At 33.4% G+C, this 23,346-nt stretch overlaps 1 protein-coding gene across 1 annotated transcript in view; it reads left to right on the top strand.

Annotated features, from left to right (window-relative positions):
- CSMD1 (CUB and Sushi multiple domains 1) overlaps positions 1-21,949 on the top strand; it is a 1,221,578-nt gene extending 1,199,629 nt beyond the window's left edge. The window contains exons 63-70 of the mRNA XM_086608338.1: positions 1,656-1,767; positions 2,872-3,051; positions 4,671-4,715; positions 9,240-9,401; positions 10,411-10,523; positions 11,256-11,343; positions 18,016-18,148; positions 21,790-21,949. Coding sequence (XP_086464464.1) covers positions 1,656-1,767; positions 2,872-3,051; positions 4,671-4,715; positions 9,240-9,401; positions 10,411-10,523; positions 11,256-11,343; positions 18,016-18,148; positions 21,790-21,949 — 993 coding nt within the window. The remainder of the gene's footprint in view (positions 1-1,655; positions 1,768-2,871; positions 3,052-4,670; positions 4,716-9,239; positions 9,402-10,410; positions 10,524-11,255; positions 11,344-18,015; positions 18,149-21,789) is intronic.
- The last annotated feature ends 1,397 nt before the right edge of the window (positions 21,950-23,346 follow it).

A 23,346-nucleotide genomic window follows, 5' to 3' on the forward strand; every position in this document is an offset into this window, starting at 1 on the left:
TTTAATAAAAACTCATGCTTCATTCCAAGCTTTTTATTTTTTTTAACATACAGCTTACAGAAAGAACTTCTAACCTTACAATATATCATGTGTTCAGTCCTTTAGGAGACTTTAGTAGGGAGGACCATTTATAAATTAATTATCAAATATGACATGACATGATATAATCACTTTGCTTTATAATCATAATTCTTTCATACATTGCTGAAAGATTATTTTTATTACTATGCTATTTATTACATTATTACTTACTGGTACTAGAATTGGCGATTTCACAAGAAGCAAGATGACTTAGAGTCAAGACCAGCCACAATCTTTCCTAGTCTCTATTACAGACAAGCTGTGTGTCCTTGGCAAGATAGAGAGATAAATATGTTTAAAAATAAAGAGATAAGTCTACAAAGCCATAGCAGTAATTAGACCTTTAAAAATATCAGTAAATTTCCCAAGCCACTTCAGGAAGAACTGTTGTTGCATTTGCTGAACAGCTATCATGATAATCTGTTTTTATGTAACTGAGTATGTAGTTAACAGGTGGCCACTTTCAAAGATAACTGCCTATTTTTAATGTCCATTGAAGTCCTTTTATGACATTTGCAGTGTAGAGCTATCTGCATTTATGTACCTGCAAGTTATGTAATTAACATGCATTAATCATTACTCATTTACAACTTACTTTTGCTTGCATTTGTCCCTGTGATATGTTACTTTATTAATGTTGTATAATTTCAAATATTTTTTTTTCATTTAATCCGATCATATTTATTGCCAGTATGTTTTATCCAACATGAAAGCAATGTGTTACTGGTCAACCGTGCAGCCTTAAATATCTTGGCCTAGAATTGTATTCTGGTTACTTTTGTCAATACTATCAATAAATCCTAGAAATACTAGAAATTTCCACACAATCTCTCTCTCCTATGTTATGAAAATTCTTCATCACATATAATTTTGTATCCAGTTTTCATGCTTTTCTATTCTTAGTGGAAGTCTAAAGAGAGTTAGTCCACTGAGTAACTTAGTCCACTAAGTAACTCAGTTACTTCACCTTTTCTTCTCAGAAAGGTCGTATCACAGTTGACCATAGGAAAGCTTTTCATACCGTGACTCTGCTAGTTGAATATCTCAAGTAAAACTTCGGTTGCTTATAGAAACAAATGCAGTGTAAGGAATTGTGGCCTGGAGTTGTCTCTAGTGAATTTATTTGTAGGTGGAACAGTTCTTCATAGTTTTTTCTTCTTCCTTTTTCCTCTTAAAAAAACATTTTTAGTCAAGTCACACAATGAGAAACCTTTGAAACAGACTTTATGGTCAAGTTCTATTGAAATACATGCAGTCATGTGCAGGAAAGAGCCACATCCCAGTCATTTAATTTGCTTCTGTCACACTGGCTAACTAATAAGCTGAAATGTATGAGTGCTGTTCTTTTCCACGTGCACAGCCTTGTCAATATTTTTCCACTTATTGCTTTCAAATAAGGATACAAAAGATTAATTTCTCAAACTTTTCATCACATTAAAAAAAGAAGTTTAGAAACTGTAAAAAGAGGATATTTTTATTTTTGAAAAAATCTCTTTGGTCACTTATAACTCTTTTGATATCTGACTACATATGATGGATACCTCTTTTATCTAATATTCTGGTTTGATCCTTAGGTTGGGAGCACAGTCTTTTTCAGATGCAGAAAAGGTTATCATATTCAAGGATCTACCACCCGTTCTTGTCTTGCTAACTTAACTTGGAGTGGTATACAGTCTGAATGCATACGTAAGTCTGGTTTCTTATCTATGATTTAGAATATTGTGAAATTTTAGAAGAGTTTCAAATTGATGCATGTGGAAATTCATAGTAAATGATATGCTACAAAAAAGTAAGCTTTATTTAAAACAATATTTTAAAATGTTTTTTGTTCCCTATTCTAAGACCTAAGATGTATTTGGGATATTAATTTGAAGTAAGATTTTTCAGATTTTTTTTTCATGAAGTTCACAATAGTATCTAGCTGTTTACTTTAAAAACTCTGTCCTCAGTAACCCACTGCATTAGCTGCTTTAAATTAATCTAGAGGATTTTGTGTGTGTTGGACTAATAGAGAACAGAAAGTGGTCTGAAATATGCTGTTTTGTTGGCTAGGATTTTTTGAATCATAATCTAGAACTCAGCAAAATTCAGCTTTTCTGGGTCATGCATGGGTATGCAAATGGTTAGTGTATTTATAGCTCTGTGTGGGTTGGAGGACATCAAAGAACTATTGTATTAAAATACACTGATCTAAGCGAAAAGTAAATAATTAGAATGACCTTAGATTCTTATCCTATTTCAAATTGTCTTTGGGTTGTTATAAATGAACACCATGGAGCACGGAGAAAGAAGCATACTGAGCAACCATATCTGTTACAATCAGTGTACTATGACAAAGCCTTTCTATGGAACCTTTATTTCCATTGAAATTTATAAGGAATTTATTTAGCACAATAACTGCTCTGTAATTTTCAAGGCTCTTTAAAACATTGAGTGGAAGCGATGCGTGAAGCTGCGACAGTACAATAATTCACAGGACCAATCATTGCACCATATACAATGGCATGTGCTTCCCTTCATTTTAACTCTTTTCTGTTTGCGATCATGATTTATTTTTTATGTATTGTTTAAAAATATGTAATAGTATCATTCCCATCTTCCCACAATAATAAAACTATACGCCCAGAGTGTTGCTTTTACAAGTAATAGCTACTTGACATTTCTAAAAGGTATACAAAGTTTACATGATGAAAGGAAATAAGCAGGCATGCATTTATTTCAAATTACATACTCTAAGCCTATGGAAACTGTTTACCACCACCTTTTCTAACTCTAAAAAACCCTTTGCAGCTCATGCTTGCAGGCAGCCAGAGACACCGGCACATGTAGATGTGAAAGCAATAGATCTTCCTACTTTAGGGTACACTTTGGTGTATACCTGTCAGCCAGGATTTTTTCTTGCTGGTGGATCAGAGCATCGGACATGTAAACCAGATATGAAATGGACAGGAAAATCACCTATTTGTAAAAGTAAGTCATTACTCAAGCGATATGGTGGGCCCTACTTGGTTGGATTTCATTTTCCCTGACATTTTTACTTTATATAGTAGGATTGATTTTTTACATTTAATATTTAAAGACGCATATGACACAACAACTTTTACTTTATGAAAAAAACAGTAAAAAAAATCAAAGTGAGCATAGCATCTAGAACTCACGGAGGAAAACATGGGGATATTTGTGCATAAATGCACAGGCACACATACATAAATTTACCCCTAACAACAACAAACAAAGCCTAAACAATATAAAGTATTACTTTTAACTGTATTTATCTTTATGTCACTGTATTTAAATAATATTTCAATGTATTCAGTGTTTAATGTATGATTTTTCAATAGGAAACAAAGTTATTTTATAGCAGGTATGCTTTTTGTATAAGAATTTTTTTTTAAATAAAAATGAACAATAAAATAAAAAAATAAATACATCTTTGCACCATTATTTATACCCATGTAAATTTCATATACTAAAGTTGCTAAAGTAACTCTAAGTATATAGCTATGAGGGCTAAATTTGCTCTTCACATGCAAATAAACATGGCTATAAGTTCCCAATTCAGAAAAATAAAACAAAATTATATTTAGAATACTAATAAAGCAAAAATTGTCAGATGCCATGGGAAAGATGTTTGCAACATGATTTTTAATTTTAATATGTCAAAGAATGCTAGATAGATTTCATGTTTGAACCATATTTGACTTTTCATTAGTGTATGGCTAGACTTACTTGTTTCAACGTTGTCAACACATATGATCTACTCATAAAAATTTATCGTCTTATTCTAGTTCCCTAAAAGATGATTTTTCATGAATACTACATAATTGATAATTTGAGATAAATGATATTGTATGGGTTTTGTTACTTTTCTTTTTTCTTTAAGTTAAAATATGTAAAAAGTTTCTATAAGCACAATTTATTTTTTTTTAATTGGCTTACAGTCTTTAAGTATAATTGTCCTTGAGTGCCCCACACTTTTTCAGCTTTCTTAGCATTTGATCAGCCTAATCAGTAAATTTCTACTCCTAAAGAAAAAAAAAAACATGCAACACCAAATCTTGCTATAAGACATTAGATTTTTTTAATGTGGCTAATGATATGAGGCCAGAACTTCATCTGGGGTCGATGGACATAACTCTGCTGAGTGTACCAGAAATATAGCAAATGACACTGGTTGTGATCCTTTCTCATGATATCTGATCCTGTCTTCTTAACCCAGCTATCTGGCTTTTCCTGGTTTGTGTCATAGATGTATCAATCTTTATTAACTCAATTTTTACTATATTTAATATACTATTATTCATATTCATAGTTAGATATAGTATTTGTCCCCTCTATAAGGCTCTCTTTTATAGCACTGGGACTGATATAAAAATTTTAGGCCTAAATGTATGAAATATTTAGCTAGCCAGACAACTTTCCCAAATAAAAATGTTCTTTACCTAAATTATTTTCTGATAGTTTTGTGTAAGTGTAAGGTTTGAACATGTAAAGTTGCATCCATCAGACAATGTTTTAACATTCTATTTTTTTTTAAAAAAACCAACAAATATGTTCATGAAAATGATAATTTGTCTTTTTACTTGTAGGTAAAGGAGTGAGAGAAGTTAATGAAACAATAACTAAAACTCCAGGTTTGTATACAAGAAGAGTATTAGATCTAAATAAATTAAATTGGTTTACACCCTAGATTGTTATGGATAATAAAACTATTTCCAATATTTAACTTAAGTATTTATACTCATTTCAAAGGAATATAAATATTGAGGTCTTTCATGATGACAGGTGTCATGTATAACCTATTGTACGAAATTCCTTCCCAAACAACATTTTTTTTAAATTTCTACAGTATCAATTTTGTGAATTGCACAAAAACCCCTGTCAAGCCAAAAAGATAAAGCATATATACACAAAACCCAGATTTGATGTAGTTTTATATCAGAGAAATTGCTATAATGGAGAGCCTTATAATGCCTGTAGACTATAATTGCAGGAATTGGGTTCAGTCAAAGTTACATTGCGAGTGTTGTAAGAAACCACAAAAAAAAAAAACCCAAATCACAGTTTTGGAAATTTTGATGGCCTTCATTTCATGGAAACTCTCAAGGTACTTTAAGATAGAGTTTCCTAAACTGTGTGGATCACCAGCAGCAGGCAAACATTACTGCCGTTTTAATATGCCTCCTAATGAATATGTGTGCAGTTAACCTTTTCCTCCTGACAGTGACAAAACAGACAAATACATTTGAGAAATCCTTCATGTAGATCTTTTCAGGGTCAATCATTTTTAGAAAATGAAGGGCCTAATTTAATTTTTTTTTTACTGACTATTTAACAATGAACAGAGTTTTCACAAAATAAATGAGCTTGCAACTCTGTATTCTGAATTTTAGCAAGCTGCAGGGAAAATAAGATTAATGGTTCACACTCATGGCAGTTCACAGAGGGACTCTGTAGAGAAGAAGGGATAAAAAGGTATTTCTGCTAATAATTAACCTTCCTGGTGAGTTTATTAGTGAGAGTGTCAGGTGAAACCATAAACGAGTTCTTCCCTATTGTATTACTTCTACAGAATCAAAATAAAGCAGGATATAATGTGCATTCATTATAATTAATATACAGTCTTCATTTATTGGAGGATTCACCTCACCAAACACCTAAGGTGCGCATTAATTTGCTACCACACAGGTTTTGAAGATTCAATGCCAAATTAAAATATAGACCAAGCCTTCAAATATATTCGCTATGCAAAGCATCAATATCAATTCACGCCACATCGTGTCCCTTATAATTAATTTAGATAAGTAAGTACTATTTGAAGGCATTTTAAAAAAATAAAAAAATGTTATGATTGAAAATGCCAATAATGGTAAGCAGAGAACAGAAACTGTGTAACGAATGACAGTAATTAACAAGGAAAAGCTGTTTTTAAAAAACAAGTCTGCACTATTATTATGTCTTTTAAAATTGTGAAATCTCTTTAGTATAGAACGCTGTGTATTCTTGAGCATTTTCTTTACCTTGTTGTCTTGGCTTTTGGTAGAATTCCATTTGCTGCTATCTGTTTTTTAGATGGGATGAAGCTAATATTCCTAAACTAGAGTTTTTGTAACTGAATAGATTCATATTCTGATTTCCCATCTTTGGATAGCTGAATATAAATGATGCTTATTATTGTTTACTAAATTGCTATTTTTTTTGGCCAGAGTTAATGTTTTCATATAGTAACTATAATTTTTACAGTACTGTAAATTGTAATAGAGTATAAGTTGCAGCTAAAGAATTCTCACAATACTCACGTGAAGTTTAAGAACTACAATACAGTGTTTGGTTCCCATGGTTCTCACTGCTTTGTATATAGTTTTTGTGAAAATAGTTAGGAAGCTGTTTTAATGAGTAGCCATGGATTTCTCCAGTTGTCACACTCTGAAGAGAATCCACAGTTGGTGCAATATTAGTATAAAAATACCCAGTTCATTTTTCTCATTCTGCATTTGCCCACAGTGGGTTGGAAAGGCAGGGGCATTGTAAGGACTTTGCAGAATTGGGTCAGAGCCACTCAGATTCCTCAGCAGCATCCATAGGACTGTACTTGCACTTTAAACTTTTACAAAAACATGATTGAGGAAGCAGAAATATATGTTGGTGTTTTCTTCCTCTGCTGATTCTATCCATCTGCAGCACGTGCAAATTGTGTAAATACTGTCAATGGTACAATTTTGCAAAGATTAACAGCTATTATTCACAGTTAGAGTGGTTAGAGAAGCTAGATACTGAAGACAAAAGAATTATGGTGTGTGCTCTGTTAGAAAAGTCTTAAATAGTACCTTTTAGGTACATACCAGTAGTACTACTGATTGCTTTCAGGAGAATAAATACAGATACACAATTTTAATTAAAAGCAAAGGCAAATAAAAATAATTTGAAAATATTTTTAAAGGCCAGTTTTCAAATTTACTGTATTTCACTATTGTAGCAAAGCAGTGAGAGTTATGTAGGAAAAAGAGTCTGAAAGACCCTTTGCAGAATTCATATATTTGCAGAAAATATATGAATTCTAAGGACCGTGAGATACCAATTGAAATGTAATGCTTCAGATTTTTAGTATTAAATTAAAATTAACTTGTGTAAAGCCCCAGTCCTGCACTGAGTTTTGCTTTGGAAAGGGAGCACTTCAGATTCTCTAAAGCTGTTGTACTCAAAGCCATCTAGTGGGTCTCCACTCACACGGGACCCAGTGGTAGTATAGACAACATACTAATGATGTTTTCAAATCATGCCACATTGAGCTTGAACATTTACTTGTGGCTTTTGCACAATTTGAAGGCAAAAGACACGGAGGAAGTTATTCTTTCTCTTCACGAATTGTGTGCTAGGAAGTGTAGTAATATGATTAAGAGACAGTCAACAGCTAATCAGTCATCAAATTTTGAGATGTACTGCCTGTCAGTATTTTTTGTTGGGAATATAGGTTATAATTGATGTGGGTTTCTTTTTAATTCATTTTTGCAATCAGTGATTAAGTAGAGGAGGAAATATGCATGGAATTCATTCAAAATGGATACACAGGATTATCTACACTCATAAATTTCCTTCAATATAGACAGCTGCCTTTACAAGTGCTCAGAGTTTAATGAAATGCAAAAAATCAAATAATTTATTTGAAGAGTTCAGTTAGAAGAGTGTGAAACACTCTTCTAATACCAGTCTTTAGCTCTTTAACACGTATCATTTGTAGTGGTCATGGATAGTACGGGTGAATTTTAGCAGTTGCTGGTTGCTGTCATTTTGTCAAGATACCGTGTGATTGGTTAAACAATTCTTTTTATGAAGTTTATTTTGATTCTTAAAGCTTTACCTCTGAAATTGTAATGCTAGACGAAGCTTAGAACTAAGTGGAAAAATACCTATTTTCACTTGTCAGAAGCTGCCAGGCGACACTGAGTGCTGCCTGGCCAAGAAGACGGTTGATCTCTTTTGGCCACCTTAACTGTTTGTTTAACTTAACTGTTATTTTTGAAGGAAGTCTTTTACAGATTTTATAACATCAAAGTATATGGGAGAAATATAGCAATTACAGAGGAGAAATGAATGTTCAAGACATGTAGCATCCTGTAAATATATCTGATATAAAATGAACATCTCCTAAGAATTTTTTTCTCTTCTGTGTTTCCTTTTAAAATAATGTCAATATTGCAGTTATTGCTGAATAAGAGAGACTTTTTCTACTCTGTTGGCAATTTAGCCAAATATTTAAAATACAACATTTAATGGCCTGTAAATAATTTTTTTCTGAATAGAGGAAAAATACCAATAACTCCAAATAAATGACCCAAATGCACATATTCTTCCTATAATTCATGCTTCATTTAATAGTTTTTTTACTTCAGGTTATTCAAACTGCAGTTTCTAAGAAACAGACACTTATTTTAAACCAAAAGAGCTCCCTGCTCTACCAACTTCACTGTTCACAGGTGCAGTAATATTATATAAAGAAAAGATGTGTAGTCTAAAAATAACTAATAAAAAACTTGTGCTAAACCAAATCTGGAAATCAGTTAATTCAATTGAGTATTCAGATGATATTCAGTTGAAAATCACACTCAGTGTTGCTTTAATAGATTGGTGAAAAAAAGGGATGGCCTAAGACAGTGTATCCTTCTAGGAATCTCTGACTTTAGAACATTATTCTCCTGTTTTTTCAACATACTTTAAAGCTACAAGGCTTTAGGGGAAGAGTCCATTATTTTTCATAGTCTTGGAGACATTCACTGAATCATCATAGAATCAGAGAATCATAGAATGGTTAGGGTTGGAAGGGACCTCAAGGATCAATTACTTCCAGCCCCCCTGCCATGGACAGGAAAACCCTCCACTACACCAGGTTGCCCAAAGCACACAAGCTATGAAGCGTGAGGTTATTTAAAAATATATATTGTAATGGACAGATGTAGTGTATTATAGGCAATTGTGTGGTAAGGTCATTAGATATATTGTCTTCACTAACATAAAATTTTTACTATAATACCTCTTTATAACAATGGATTGATGCTGTAACAGAAAAAATGAAGAGCATGGCATGACTATGGCTAGAAAGATTGCTACTTTGTTGTAGTTTACTCCTTTCTTTGTTTTGTTTTGTACCCACTTCTATTTAGTTCCCTCAGATGTGTTCTTTATAAACTCACTGTGGAAAGGGTTTTATGAATATTTAGGAAAAAGACAGCCTGCTACTCTGACTGTTGATTGGTTCAATACTACAAGCAGCAAAGTGAATGCCACATTCATTGAGGCATCCAACATACAACTCAAACTATCAGGTAGGTTCAGAATTTGGTGTCAAAAAAGCCGTTGTTTTGATTTTTTTCAGCTCTTCACTTTTGTTGTATTTTCTACTAGACTCAAAATGAAATAAAAACTTTATGATTTCACTAAAAATCTTTTTCTTATTATTTTACAAAAAGAAAGATCCTAATGTAATAGTCTGCACGGATTTCAGTCAATTTATATGCGGTCACCCATCTATTTTTCCTCTTACATTTCCTAATAAATATTGAGGTAGGGTTTTTACATCTTGGACTGTTGGATAATATTGATGTGTTGAACTCACAGGTAATATTGAAGTTGTAGATGAAGTGTATATAGGCATTTTAACAACTGTACCATTGAAAAGCTCCATTATTCAATGGTGATTAATATCTACTTTAAATCAATGTGGTCTTGATAATGCCATAACATAAAATGGGGACAGATAATTAAATAACTCAGTAAATTCTGCATACCTTTTAATCAACGTTGTGCAATTTTTTGCACAGATCTGACTGTGAAATTCTGATTTAGCCTCTGATCACAGTTATATTTGCAGAGAGCATTATCAGCTATTAGTATCTTTTAAGGTCAAAAGTTTAGAGTCAGTTTCAGTAGTTGGCTGCAAAACAGCAAATTGGCTCTCACTGCACTATTGATGTTTACTATAGCAATATACTGTTGTGATATGAGTAAAATCTAGGTCTTTTCCAGTTCAAGAAATTCCAGGCAAGTAATTCTATATGTATTCAGAATTATTGAAATACCGTATTAAAAGGCAAATATTCTTGCCCATTTGTGTGTAAAATTTAATGGTACAAAACGGTCTTTGCATCCTGTTATCAAATACAATGTGGGCAAAAAATCACTAAAATGAAATCCTTTTATTACAGCACTTTAAATCTTGTTTTTTCCAGGTTATAAAATTTGGTTATTACAGAATATTTTCTACAAATATTTGAGTTCTAAAGCGATATACTTAGCTTTGAAAGGATATTTGAACAAACTCCTTTATGTTAACAGGTGTTTACAAGAAAGAAGAAGCCCATTTGCTCTTGAAAGTTTTCCAGATTAAAGGAGTTAGTGACATTTTTGTAAGCAAGTTTGAAAATGACAACTGGGCACTCGATGGTTATGTAAGTAACCAGACCGCTATGGGTAAAGATTACTGAGCTTAAAGTTTGAAGGAATTTGTGATTTCCTATATAAATCTATGCAACATTTTGTATTACAAATACAGAATACAGGACTCTAGATGTTAGTGTAGAGATGATATTATTTTTCTTTTCAGAAATATGTGTACAAACTTCTACCTACCATACTCCCATTAGAATTTTTAGTTTACTAAGGGGAAGGCAGAATGGATCAGCATATTTTGCCATGTTTTTGCCTTGTTTTCTTAGATAAGAGTGGAAATTTTATCTTTAGAAATATTGTCATTTTTTTGCCTTGCTAAGTAGTTTAGTGTAACAAAATTAATTTAATATTGAGTAAAAATAGAGTTATTTTACTCTCTGCAGTTCCTCTTTGTGCCTCATGATGTTTTTGTGAAAAAGAATTTTAAATCTGACAGTTCAGTGGACTTCTATATCCGTATACTCATTCAATTATGTGTATACCAGTTGCTACATTTTGTATATTTAGCAATATACATCAGATATTTTAAGGTCATTCCAGGAGTTATTTTGAAACTTTATTTAATACTGTTGCAAACTTAAAATGATAAATATTGTATAAGCATAGAGAGTTCACTAGTATTTTAAAGGATAAAAGTGAAAATCTGGACTCCGTGTATCTAAGTCAGAAAAATGAATGGCTAAACATTCATATTTATTTCAGAAATCTTTCTCTGTTTCAACATATTCTAGGTATCATCAGGGCTTGAAAGAGGTGTTTTTACCTATCAAGGTGATATACATGGAAAAGACTTTGGAAAATTTATGCTCCAAAGACAAGGTAAATGCATTCATAGAACTTTAATATGCATAATCTTTTCAGGTCTTGCAAGAGTGAATTCAGAAAATGACTCAGCTATCTAGCTGAAGTAGGCATGTTTATTTCATGCCATTGCTATTATAAAAAAAATATAGTGGAATATGCATATTTAAAATATACAGTTCAAATCCCAATTTAACTTTGCTTAACATGTTACTATCTCATGTTTTCTAGTATAGCAACATAATAAGATGACTACAGGATGCTCTTAAAGAGAATGCCGTTGTAACTGCTTGTTTTTCTGTGAATGTCTTTTTGAAAGTAACAGGGCTGTCACACAATGCAAAGACATTCTCTGCTCAGATGTATAAATTGCAGTCAGAATCATATAGAAAATTAAAAGGACAGAATCAACACTGATTTTAATAGTGTACTTTGGAGGGCGCTTGTTGTTGGTGGATGTTTTCAAGTATATGTATTTATATGGAATTCTATATCACTGTCAAAAATAGATACTTCAGTCAGTCATTTTGCATTACAGCTATGGACTCAAGTGCTCCAGCAGCTGATGAAAAAACTAGTTATTTTACTCATAAAATAATTTTGTCATAAAAACTAATAAACATTTTTACGAGAAAAATATTTCATGAGGAATAGTTTTGGCAAACACCAAGTGTAGACATCTGCATCCTGGAACTACTGCAGAGTGGTCAAAGCATGTTATATATACAGCAAAGTACTGGGCTAGGAGGAGGAGACTGTCTAGCCAATATACCTACACCAGACTGTATCTACATTTCATAAATTGCCTTGGTTCCATTAACTTCATTGGTGCTGTACCCAATGCCCTTAAAAGTTCTGCCAAATCTCCCTTGTATTTCTTTGCTCTATTAACTCCTGTAATAGCAGTTATCCTATGGATTTTCTTGTCTTGGCCAGCTGTCAGATTGTTTTATATGCTTAGTCACAAAGGGTAGAAACCTTACTCTTTAGAGTCTCAGCCTAAGAACTGTCAATTACTGAAGCCGCATATAATTTCAGTCTTCAGAGTAAACTCTTGTTTGGGACAGATTATTTGTCTGCCTGTACTTTTATGTAATCTTCATCACTCTAATATCTAAGCTGCTTTTTGTTTCTGATTTTAACAAGAACACTGTAAAAGTAGAGCATCAAGATTTGTTCAAACATCTGTCTTGTTTAGCAGCCTTTGATATCTTAAAGCAGTGAGAGCAAGGTTTGTTGGTTTTGTTTGAGGGGGTGTGTGTGGTTTTGTGTTGGTTTTTTTTTCCTTAAACCAGGTCAAAAAAAGATGTCCATGGTTTGTCAGCTGCCTAATAAAAGTTTGGATACAGTTTGGTTTAGAGGAGATATGAATAACTCATGGAGGTAAACAAAGAACAAGCAGAATGACAATTCAGCAGTTACAGCATTCTCCGGTGGGTGTATTCTAGGGTAGTGGAAAACATTGTCCGTATCACTACTTACAGTTGCGATACGAGAGCTCAGTTTATATATTCCCAAGGTTAGTAAGGAGCTGAAGTGTCCAAGTTAGGATTCCTAGGCTGAGGGCCTCTCATCTTCAGCTTTGACATCTCAGCAGAGAGCTTGCTACAAATGCAGATACTGTCTTTTAGAAGATTTCTTTATGCAATTGCTAAATAGGCACTGCTTTTCTATAGTTTGCTGGTTCTGTATTGAAGAACCTACAGCTAAAAGGAAACAGCAAATTTCCAGGCAACACAGGTCATAATATTTATCCATCTCCTCTCATATTCAACAATACCTTGCTTTGTTTTTTAAATCTATTCTGTTCATGAATATTCTGCTGAGGTAATGATCTCATATGTCCTCCAGCTGAAGACTTAACATATTTCCATTTCTTCAGGAAGTTAAATTATTTGCTGTCTTTACACTAAGCCAGAAGTATGCATAAACCATGTATGCACTGGTGCATACATAATATAGTATGTAATTCTTCACCTGCAAGCATACTTCAAAGAACAACATTTATTGCGAAAAATCTTGGTGAAGTGTGAAAACCCAATCTATTTGATGAAGAATTCCCTATCATGTAATACTGCAGAAAACCCAGGCTCATTGGATATGCCCGATCTTGGAACTTACTGGCATGAAAAGAGAAGGAATTTTTATTTCTAAGTACTCTGTATCCTCTTTCAGAAGCAATTCTGTTTGCTTGTAGCATTATAGAATAACCCAAAGGGCAATGAGATCTCCAAAAGAATTAGAATTGTATCTGAGCCTGCTTAAGGGGCCCAAGTTGTGACATCAAATTATTTAACCTGTTTTTGCCAAGTAATCAGTCATTGCTATGGGCTTTTTGTTTGTTTGGGTTTTTTTTTTGTGTTTCAATAACTTGATCTTTAAAGGCTGCAAGTCTGCAGCTTGGTTCAGTTTCTATAATTCCTGAGTGCCTGTGCTTCATCATTATGGTTCTAGAAGATGTTTATTCTAAAATCTTGGCCTTGTTCATTCCAATCTGGACTGTCCTTTACAATTGTATGAAAAAGTGGCCTTATAAGGAGAGAAACTTACATCACCAAAGTATTATTTTCCTATATTTATTTCCTCTAGGGAAATAAAATGACCCACTTTTCTTTCCTTTTTTTCTTCAAAGTACTTTTTTAGCTTGTCTAGGTTGAGATAGATATTGAAAAGAAATATGAAATACAAATAATTAATTTGCCTCTGTGTTATATTAGATCAATGGCTGTGAAATATATGTTCATTTCATGAAATTGATCAACTCTTAAAAGTGTTGAACATCATGACACATGAATTTTAAGTTTCGCTCTATAAAGGTGTCATCCTTCCTCTCCAGATCATTTTGCGCAACTTCTGTCATTCATGAAGAAATTCTACGTCTAGACAGGATATTGACTGCTTCAGAGTACAAAATGGTTGTGCATTAGTTAATGCATAAATAGATAGCTAGGACTAACGAGCTATGAGACTATATATTAGTATAGTCCTCACACCCAATGAGGTATCCAAAGAGTCTTTGCTATCCAGCAGCGATCAGCCAGCTAAAAAAGAGCAGCCTCTGTTGCTCCTTGGAAGCTGCTGACTTCTCTTCTGTGTCAGTTTTTTTTCTCTTAAATCCTTGAGCTTCTAACCATTCTTGTCTCAGAAATTACTCTTCTACCTGTAATTCTGCTTTTCTTATCTTGCATGGCTTTCACTGTCACGCTTTCTTCTACTTCAACAGCAATTCTCTTAATAAAATTGAGCCATGCTGTACTGATGCCGGACAATTGAAACCCTGGGCTAGGAGTTACAGAGGAAATGCATTTGAAAGCTCCAAACAATGATAAGGAAATGCTCTTAATGAATATTTTCTTACAAAAAGTATTATTTTCTAGTATCTGTAAAGGACAAAACTCAGTAACCATCTAAAGAGTAGAAGTACACAGCCTGCGCAGTAATGATTTGAGTGTGTATTATCACAATTTGAACTTCACCTGACTGCTGCTGTTTTTTGGAGGCTCAAGAAACCCTTGTTATTCTGTGAAATGTTTTAAAAACATTTATAATCTTACTGAATATCCCTAGTGACAAAGTATGGCTTTTTTAATTAAAAGAAAACCAAATTATCTTTTGTACCTTTTTTTTTCTTTCCATTAGCATGCAGATATTTCCACTTTTCTGGTTTTAGCTATGGTAGCAATCAATACCTGAATTAGAGCAGTACAATAGACTTTCCCATTTCTCATCATGATAATGCTGTCAGAAGAAATGCAAAGTTCACATCAGGATACGTTTAATCACAAAGAGCCCTGAAAATGATTATAATAAGTAGACCACACTGTGTTGAAGTTATATTGAGTCTCATACATGAATAAAATTCAAATTATCCGGAGTTGCATCCAAGTTTCTCTTCCGTAATGAAAAGCACACTCATTGCACAGTCCAAACCTGGTCAACACTTCTCCAGTGCCAATTAAAAGTTGTACACTTCAATTAAAAATTTTAAGCTTAGTTACTCTAAATGTAGTACTTCAAAAACTGTAGAGATAGGAAGTATTCAATAACCTCCAATAGGAATTTTGAGTACTAAGTACTAAATGTGGGTCAGTTATCAGACATGAATTATCTAAATGTAAATTTGTGCCGTTTTAAAACTTCAGTTACACAAAAAAAAGTATTTTAATTTTCAAAAAATTCCATCTCAGAATTTCATATCGTTTCTTATGAATTTCAAACTAATGTTTTCGTTTAGCTGAATACTGATTAGATATTTTTTTAATTTTTCTGGTACTTATATATTAAAATGCATCTATCATATATGCTTTGAGATGTGAATTAAGTTTGATCACACATATGTATTTGTTTCGGTACTTAGTTAGAATTTTAAATAAGAGTTAAATATTAATTCCAGATTTTTGCTGATACAAGCTGACAACAGTCAGTGAATTTGATCATTACCATAGTTTATATTAATTACTCCAAATAGGTGGAAAAACAGCTAAGTATTGTGATAGTAAAGGATGAAGATAGTGATAATCGCATGCAGTTTTTTAAAACTTAAATCATTTCCAACCTATAAAATAATTAAAATAGAGCATTTAAATTAACACGTCTTAGAATTTTCTTAACTGTGGTAACTACTTGATTCTGTCTTTAATTTAGATTGCTTGGAGAATGTCCAATATGCAATACACATGCAATACAATACAAATACATAAAATTATGCCAATAGGCCTTCCATATCTTGAGTGTTGGGACAAATATTGGATTACTGAAGTCCAAAGTTATAATCATAGAATCATAGAATCGTTAGGGCTGGAAGGGACCTTCAAAGGTCATCTAGTCCAACCCCCCTGCAAGGAACAGGGATATCTCCAACTAGATCAGGTTGCTCAGGGCCTCATCCAACCTGGCCTTGAACGTCTCCAGGGATGGAGCATCCACCACCTCTCTGGGCAACCTGTTCCAGTGTTCTACAACTCTCATGGTAAAAAATTTTCTCCTAATATCCAACCTGAATCTACCTCCCTCTATTTTAAAACCATTACCCCTTGTCCTATCACAACTGGCCCTCCTGAACAGCCTCTCCCCATCTTTCTTGTAGGCCCCCTTGAGGTACTGGAAGAAATAATAATACACTGGTTCTGATCAAAACCAGTTCAATGTTAATTAAAATACTCCACAGCAGTGTGATAAAACTCATAACATGATACCTACTACCACAATAGTAGGTTTATTAATTTGAAAAGGTTAGCCTTCACCAATTCTGCAGAGAAATATACATGAGTCTCACGTGACAGAAGATTAAGGCAATGAAAAATTGAAATATAATATTATCTCATGTTTAGTTCTCAAGTCTGTCAATTCTGAAATTCCGGGGGGGGCTGTCTTCATTTTAAAGTTAACTTAATTACTTCCTCGAATGTAACATATTTTGTAAAAGGAATTGCACAATATGTATTATAATATTAGCCATTGAAATGTGAAAGTTTTAAAAATATCTAACAGAACAAAAACTTACCTAATTCCTCTTTCACATTGAGCTTGAACTGCAAGAAATCATGGGAGAATTGTTTACTTCTGTCTCAGTTTTGCAACTTATTTATATATTTTAGTAGACTTCTGAAAGCAGCACAATGGCTGTGCCTCTGCTATATAACTGCTCTGTGCTAGAGTCCTAAAAAGACCAATTGATGCTGTTGCCATCAATGAGGAAGTCATGGTGTTTGAGACCGTGTGTACTGGTGGGCTGGAGCATTTCTGAGTGGTGAAAATCAGTGTCTCCTATTCTTCTCTACTAGCATCAGCAAAAATATCCCAGAATAGCATGCTAAGATCTCTGTTCCAGTCCCATCCTCACTGTACTTTCCCTCTGTCCTGGTCTCTCCTCCTTGGATAATATCTACATAGTGCTCTCTGAAGAGCTGTGAGTTCAAACAGGCAATATGGAGTTGGCTCTCAAAATGCATTTTTATTTCTATAAAAGTTTTCTATATTTTTAACTATAAAATTATTTTTAATCCTTCACGATTTGCATTGTCAAGTTGGCCACCTATTTAAGCAATTTAACAATGCTTCTCTTTATACTGATGGAAAAATGGGTCCTGCAAAATACCTTACAGTCCAGGTCATCTGCTTGTCCACAACAGGAACCCAGCAAGGCCACGCCACAGATGACTGCCTTTGCATTCTCTGCAGCTCAGTTTTATCTCAGTAAAAAAGGGGGTTGTAAAGCAGCCAGAACGTGCACACAGGAGCATCAATTTGGGGGTGCTACTAAGCCAAGCAGAACCATTGTGGTTTATTGCAGTTACCTCAGTTTTCCCTTCCTTCTTCATGTCTGATGTGGTCTCTCATTGCTTGTTGTTTCTCAGCTGAATATTAAGGCTGCAAGCGTAGAATACTTTTGCAGTATTAACTTTTTTTTTGTAGAAGGTAAATGGCTTAATTTTCTTAAATTAGTGACTCATGAGAGGTGTAGTTCATAACTATTTTTCTTTCTGAATACTGTTTTCAAATAATTTTGATATTGATACATTATTAAGTCATATTATCAAGATCTATACTTGACACTGTGTGCTATTTATTTCATGTTTTTAAATAGAATTATTTTATTAAGATAGCATTTTATTTCGTTCCTGAATCAAAAGAGAATTGTAAGATGGAAAACCTGGGAATTTTATTTCTACCCTTTTTATTTCATTTCAGGTCCTTTAAGTGCAGACACAGACCTTTCAAATCACTATTATGGTACAAACAGCAGTTCTGTTGCAGCTGCCATCCTGGTACCATTCTTCGCTCTAATATTATCAGGGTTTGCATTTTACCTCTACAAACACAGGTATTGTAAATCTTATTTATTCAGTAACTTCATGAGCTTTTTGTTTTAATTTTGATAGGTAAATGTAACCAGAGAAGACAATACTAAAGCTTCCCAAAATATCTTTTCTCTAGAAAGACAAGTATGAACGGCTTTAGTGCAGGGCAGTTCTTAATGGTGAACAATTAGAAAAATGAGTCACTGTGTTAAGGAGCAAAGATCTATCAACCTTATTGGTTCATAAGGCTGAATCAGACTGAAATCTCAGGTTACATATTTATTCTTTAATTTGAATGCTTTATTAAATTGAATATATGCTGCTTCTTTCAAAATGCTTATGAGTATTAATTATACAAGCTGAAAAATCCATAAATCTCATGAGGGAACAGCCCTTAATGAGACAATTTACAGTACATGCTGAATAAGCTAGTGGATACAACTAGAATTGGCATCACTTCAGCTCATATGAAACTTTTATATGTCATTAGATAATAGAATAAATCCAACCACCTTGTCTAAAATTTGGTTTAAAAGCTGATATCTATGTATCTATTGAACATTCGTTCATTGTGAGTGCTATTTGGCTAGAGCTTTCTGGAATAATTCTTGGGGTTTTATGTTGAACTACAATACTCAACACAATAGTCAACTCACAATACCTTGTGTTACTTGTAGTTTCCAAAATGGTATTTAACAGAAATGCTGATATTTAATAACATGTTCTTAAAACTTTTGTTCAATAATCATGATGCCAAGAGCATTTCATGATTGTGAGAAATCACATAGACAAACTTTTTTTGAAAAAACTGTTCAGGAAGAGTGTGAACTCTGATTCAGAACATGTTATTGTTAGATGCCTTTCTGAAGTGTACAGATCTGCATTCTCAGATTGCTTCTGTTCTGCAATGCGAGGAACAGAGCAGAAGAAAGCATAGGCATTCAGATTGGGAAAAGAGATGGAATGTAAAAGGAACATTGCTGTGACTTTGCTCTTAGAAGAGGCAAACTCTAAGAAAAAAATAATAAAACTGTATTGTGACATAGAGGTACATTTTCTGGTTTATTCTATGAAGTTTGTTATGTCCTACATGAGCAGTGGAGATTCTGTTTTCTATTTAGTAGAAATATATATGTATTTAAGAGAGATAAAACTTAGTCTTCAGACAAGCAGCTGTAATCCTAATGTTTTTGGTATTGCTGGTGCAGCATTGTATTCTGCCTACCTTATGCTAAGGTAAATGCATTAGATACTTGAAAATGGAGATGTTACTCATAACTTAATCTTTCAAATAATATTTCTTTTTTTAAATATATTTTCAAACAATTTCTTCCATTAAACCATTTTTTTAGAGGGGTTATCAGTGTCATATTGTCATCAGAAAATTAACAATCTGATTACTGATGTATAGTAACTTTAGGTCATCTTTAATCTCCTCAAAACAAAGGATGTTCCAAAGGAAAGAACAGAAACTATGACTTTCAAAATTACTTTCTTGAAATTACCTTAATGACCAGAGAATAACAATATGAAATTTTCACAATTATAGTAGTTACGCCCCTAGAGGCTTTCTATGTTAGAGAATTTGAAAGTCTTCTTAGGGAACGATTTTATGGATGTTTCTGCTGTTCCTACATCAGATTAATATAATCTAATTAGAACCATCATTGTTAAACATATTTTACCCAGTTTCTGTGCCTTTTATCTGACAAGCAGGGATTACTTCAGGAATGAAGACAGCATCTCAGTTTTCTGAACAAAATTAAAATATATTTAATTACTTACACTTAGGAAAGCTCCTAGTTAAGATTTCTGAGCATGTTTCATTACTTCTTAAAGGACTTATTTATGAATAGCAGAATTATTTTTAGGTTGCCAATTTCCATTACTCATATCTTTCCAGTGACAGTTTTCCCTATGTGCTATCCAAAACAGAATAATTTTCTAAAAAAAAAAAAAAAGGTTGATTTTCAAGAACTGTTTTCTGAAGTTTTATCATGAGATTCTTTTCTGAATTGTTTTACATATATTAAGCCACAAGCATCTACATTTTGCACTCTTTTGTTGACTTTTCTTTCTGTTTCAGTTATGCGTATAAAATGATATGCTGAACCTCCTTTATACATTTGTTTAGATACCTCAGATGCGAAGAGATTTAAGGTTAAAGTTGTAAAATATAACACAATAGGATATAATTTTACTAGACATATCAGGAAGTCTGCACAATTCGGTCTTATTTTTCATTCAGTTGTTAGCTTAATATGTTCTAAAAGAACTTTGCATAAAAATGTGAACGTCCCTGAAGTTTTGGAATGTTCTTTATGGTGGTAAAACACTATCTGAAACAGAAGAGCTGTTAATGAAAGATAATTCTTTGTATCCTTTGATATTCAAATGCCAAAATTTATGTGAATATTAGGATTTGATCAATCTGACTATATATGTTTGGACATATGAAATCTCTGACAAGAAATTTAGTAGTGTTTATCGCTGGAAGTATTTATGGAGGTAAGCAGGCATGCTATGGCAGATCTGTCTGGAATAACTGAAATTACCGACCCTTATCTGGAGGTTACTACCACTAGCAGTACAAAATGTTCTGGACACTTGCTATGTCAGTGCAAGAGTTGCCTGATTGAAGCTGTACTGGCTGACTTTGCACTGACTTAGAATAGTAGTACCCAGGAGACCTGTTACAGCGCTTCAGTGGTGCAACGCTAACTTCCTGCTCCGGAATAGTAATAAACAACTGATAGCAGCAAATTACTAAACCATTCCCTGTACCTCTGCTTGAAAACATCTAAGTCAATAAAGTCTGTGGGTGTTTATCTCATCTAAAACCCAAGATGCTATCAAAAAGATTAATTAGGAGCCACTCACACTCGTCTTTCTATGTACACTTAGTCATCTACTCCATTCAAGTCTTTTAAATTGACAATTTGTAATGATCTTCGAAACATTTGCACAAATGGTCCGGTTTCCTTCCTGGGTATACTGTAAAAATTAGTGTGGGTAAAATCCCAAATCTCCATGAAAGCCAATTAGAATATACTTGATGGTGATCAAATTAAATTCGCCTATTAAAGATGCTACTGTACTTTTGACATTCATATCAATACCTTAGAAAGACAAGGATATATATTTGGAAATTGGTGTTAATTCAGTAATGCTTACGCTCTGTGTAAGGATTATTTTATGGTCAGACTACCAATCTAAAACTGAAAATGTAATCATAATTGTTACTACTGACAGAAAATATTATAAATGTTATCAGTTCAAAGTTTACTTTTGTTTGTACTTTTGTTGTACGTTGCTTTACTTTTGGCTGCCAATTTTGGCACTAACAACAAGCTACGAAGTTGTCATTCTTTTGAAATTTTTAAAATAGAAAACGCATACATATATTTTGCCTACATTGACTCTGTGCTTTGTAGAATCGGTTTTCCCATTAGGAATTTGTTTTCGTATAAAAAATAACTTCCAGACAGATTTCTCTTACTTTTTAAGTCCCTGCAACATCCTTTATGGGTTTCCTTTTATCAGTTTTAGGCAGAGTCGTGCAACTTGTATAGACAGGTTGGAAACACTATACATACAACTTGCAATAATTGTTGAATGTTTTTCTGTAAGGATTGCTAATAATAATTTTGTCTTTCTTTCCCAGAACAAGACCAAAAGTACAGTACAATGGATATGCTGGTCATGAAAACAGTAATGGACAGGCTTCATTTGAAAATCCCATGTATGACACAAACTTAAAACCCACAGAGGCAAAGGCTGTGAGGTTTGATACGACTCTGAACACAGTTTGTACAGTGGTATAGCCTTCAGTGCCCAATATGACTGATTCATAGCCATACCTCTGATGGACAAGCAGTAATTCCTTTGGTGCCATATACCAGTTTCCCTTCTTCTCTTGGCTTTGCTGCTGTAATCTTTAACATCTTCTGTCAGCCTACATGCAGCTAAATTTTCTGGTAAAAATGTGTCAGTCTTCTGGGGATCAGGCAAAGAATATTTTTTCATCTTAAAGTTGGATCAAAATGCCTGGCTGCATCTGCGTCAAATCAAGGCACACTTTAAGGAAGACTGCCGAGTCATGCCAATTTGTCATATTTAATGCCTCAGACTTTCATATTTGTATGTGGCTGGATGCCTTTCAATGCATTCTTCTGGGCACTTGGATAAATCCTTTGAGTACTGTGACAAACGATAGCACCACAGATTATCCCCGGGAATATTCTGAAGAAACAAAGCTCTCTTGAAGGAGAAGACAAACTTCCTTGAGGTTGCATACACCTGCAAATGCTTTACCATTGAAATCTTGCTAAAATTAAAGAAACTTACAGTGTATCTCATACATAGGGCAGTTTGCCAATTTCCCAATCAGCCGTTATATTGCAAAATGTTAATGCACAATTTTTTTGCACTAGAGTGTTATGGATGACTGAGTAAGATACTGGTAAAAATATACAGGGTTTCTACACACTGTCCATTGTATATAGACATTCACTCACTCTTTGCCAAGCAAAACATTCCACAATAAATTTACTTGGAATATTAAATTATGAGCCCCATGCTTAGTACCAGTTAAAATCTTGTGCGATAGAGGACAATATTTCTTTTGTCAATTTTTGACTAAATTTCTTTGTAAACATGATTACAAGTCACTGGAGACTTTCAGCCAGAACAAGAATCCATTTCTAAGAAATTTTCATTGCCAGTATTGTTTTCTTCTGAAATCAGTCATCAATCACCATTGTCAGTATCATACTATTTAACAGCAGGGGGGTTAGCAGCTATTGCTGCTTGCCATGTACAAATGTGAATAGTAATTTATTTTAGATAGCTCATAAAGCCTGTGAGCCTGTGCTCATAATACAGTCTTCCCTTTTACATTTTTTTTCCATTTTTTCCTGTAATATGACATCATTTTCTGATGTTACATGGAACTAAAACGCATTACAGTAGCATATGTAAACCCAGTGCAACTTGACTATAACAAGCTGTCATTCAGTTTCTACTTTGAACAAAGAAAAATGCTCAACTATCTTTGCTTTCTGTTTCTTTCCAGATTTTTAAAACACACTGCTTACTGCTTTTGTACTTACACTGTTTGACAGAGAAAGCTTGACATTTGTAAATATGAATGGTTGAGTAAATCATTAACATTTGCTTAGAATTAGAGATTTCATTGAATGAAAACAAACAAACAAAAAAG

This window comes from Tauraco erythrolophus, chromosome 2 (assembly GCF_009769465.1).
Source record: "Tauraco erythrolophus isolate bTauEry1 chromosome 2, bTauEry1.pri, whole genome shotgun sequence".
Taxonomy (NCBI): domain Eukaryota; kingdom Metazoa; phylum Chordata; class Aves; order Musophagiformes; family Musophagidae; genus Tauraco; species Tauraco erythrolophus.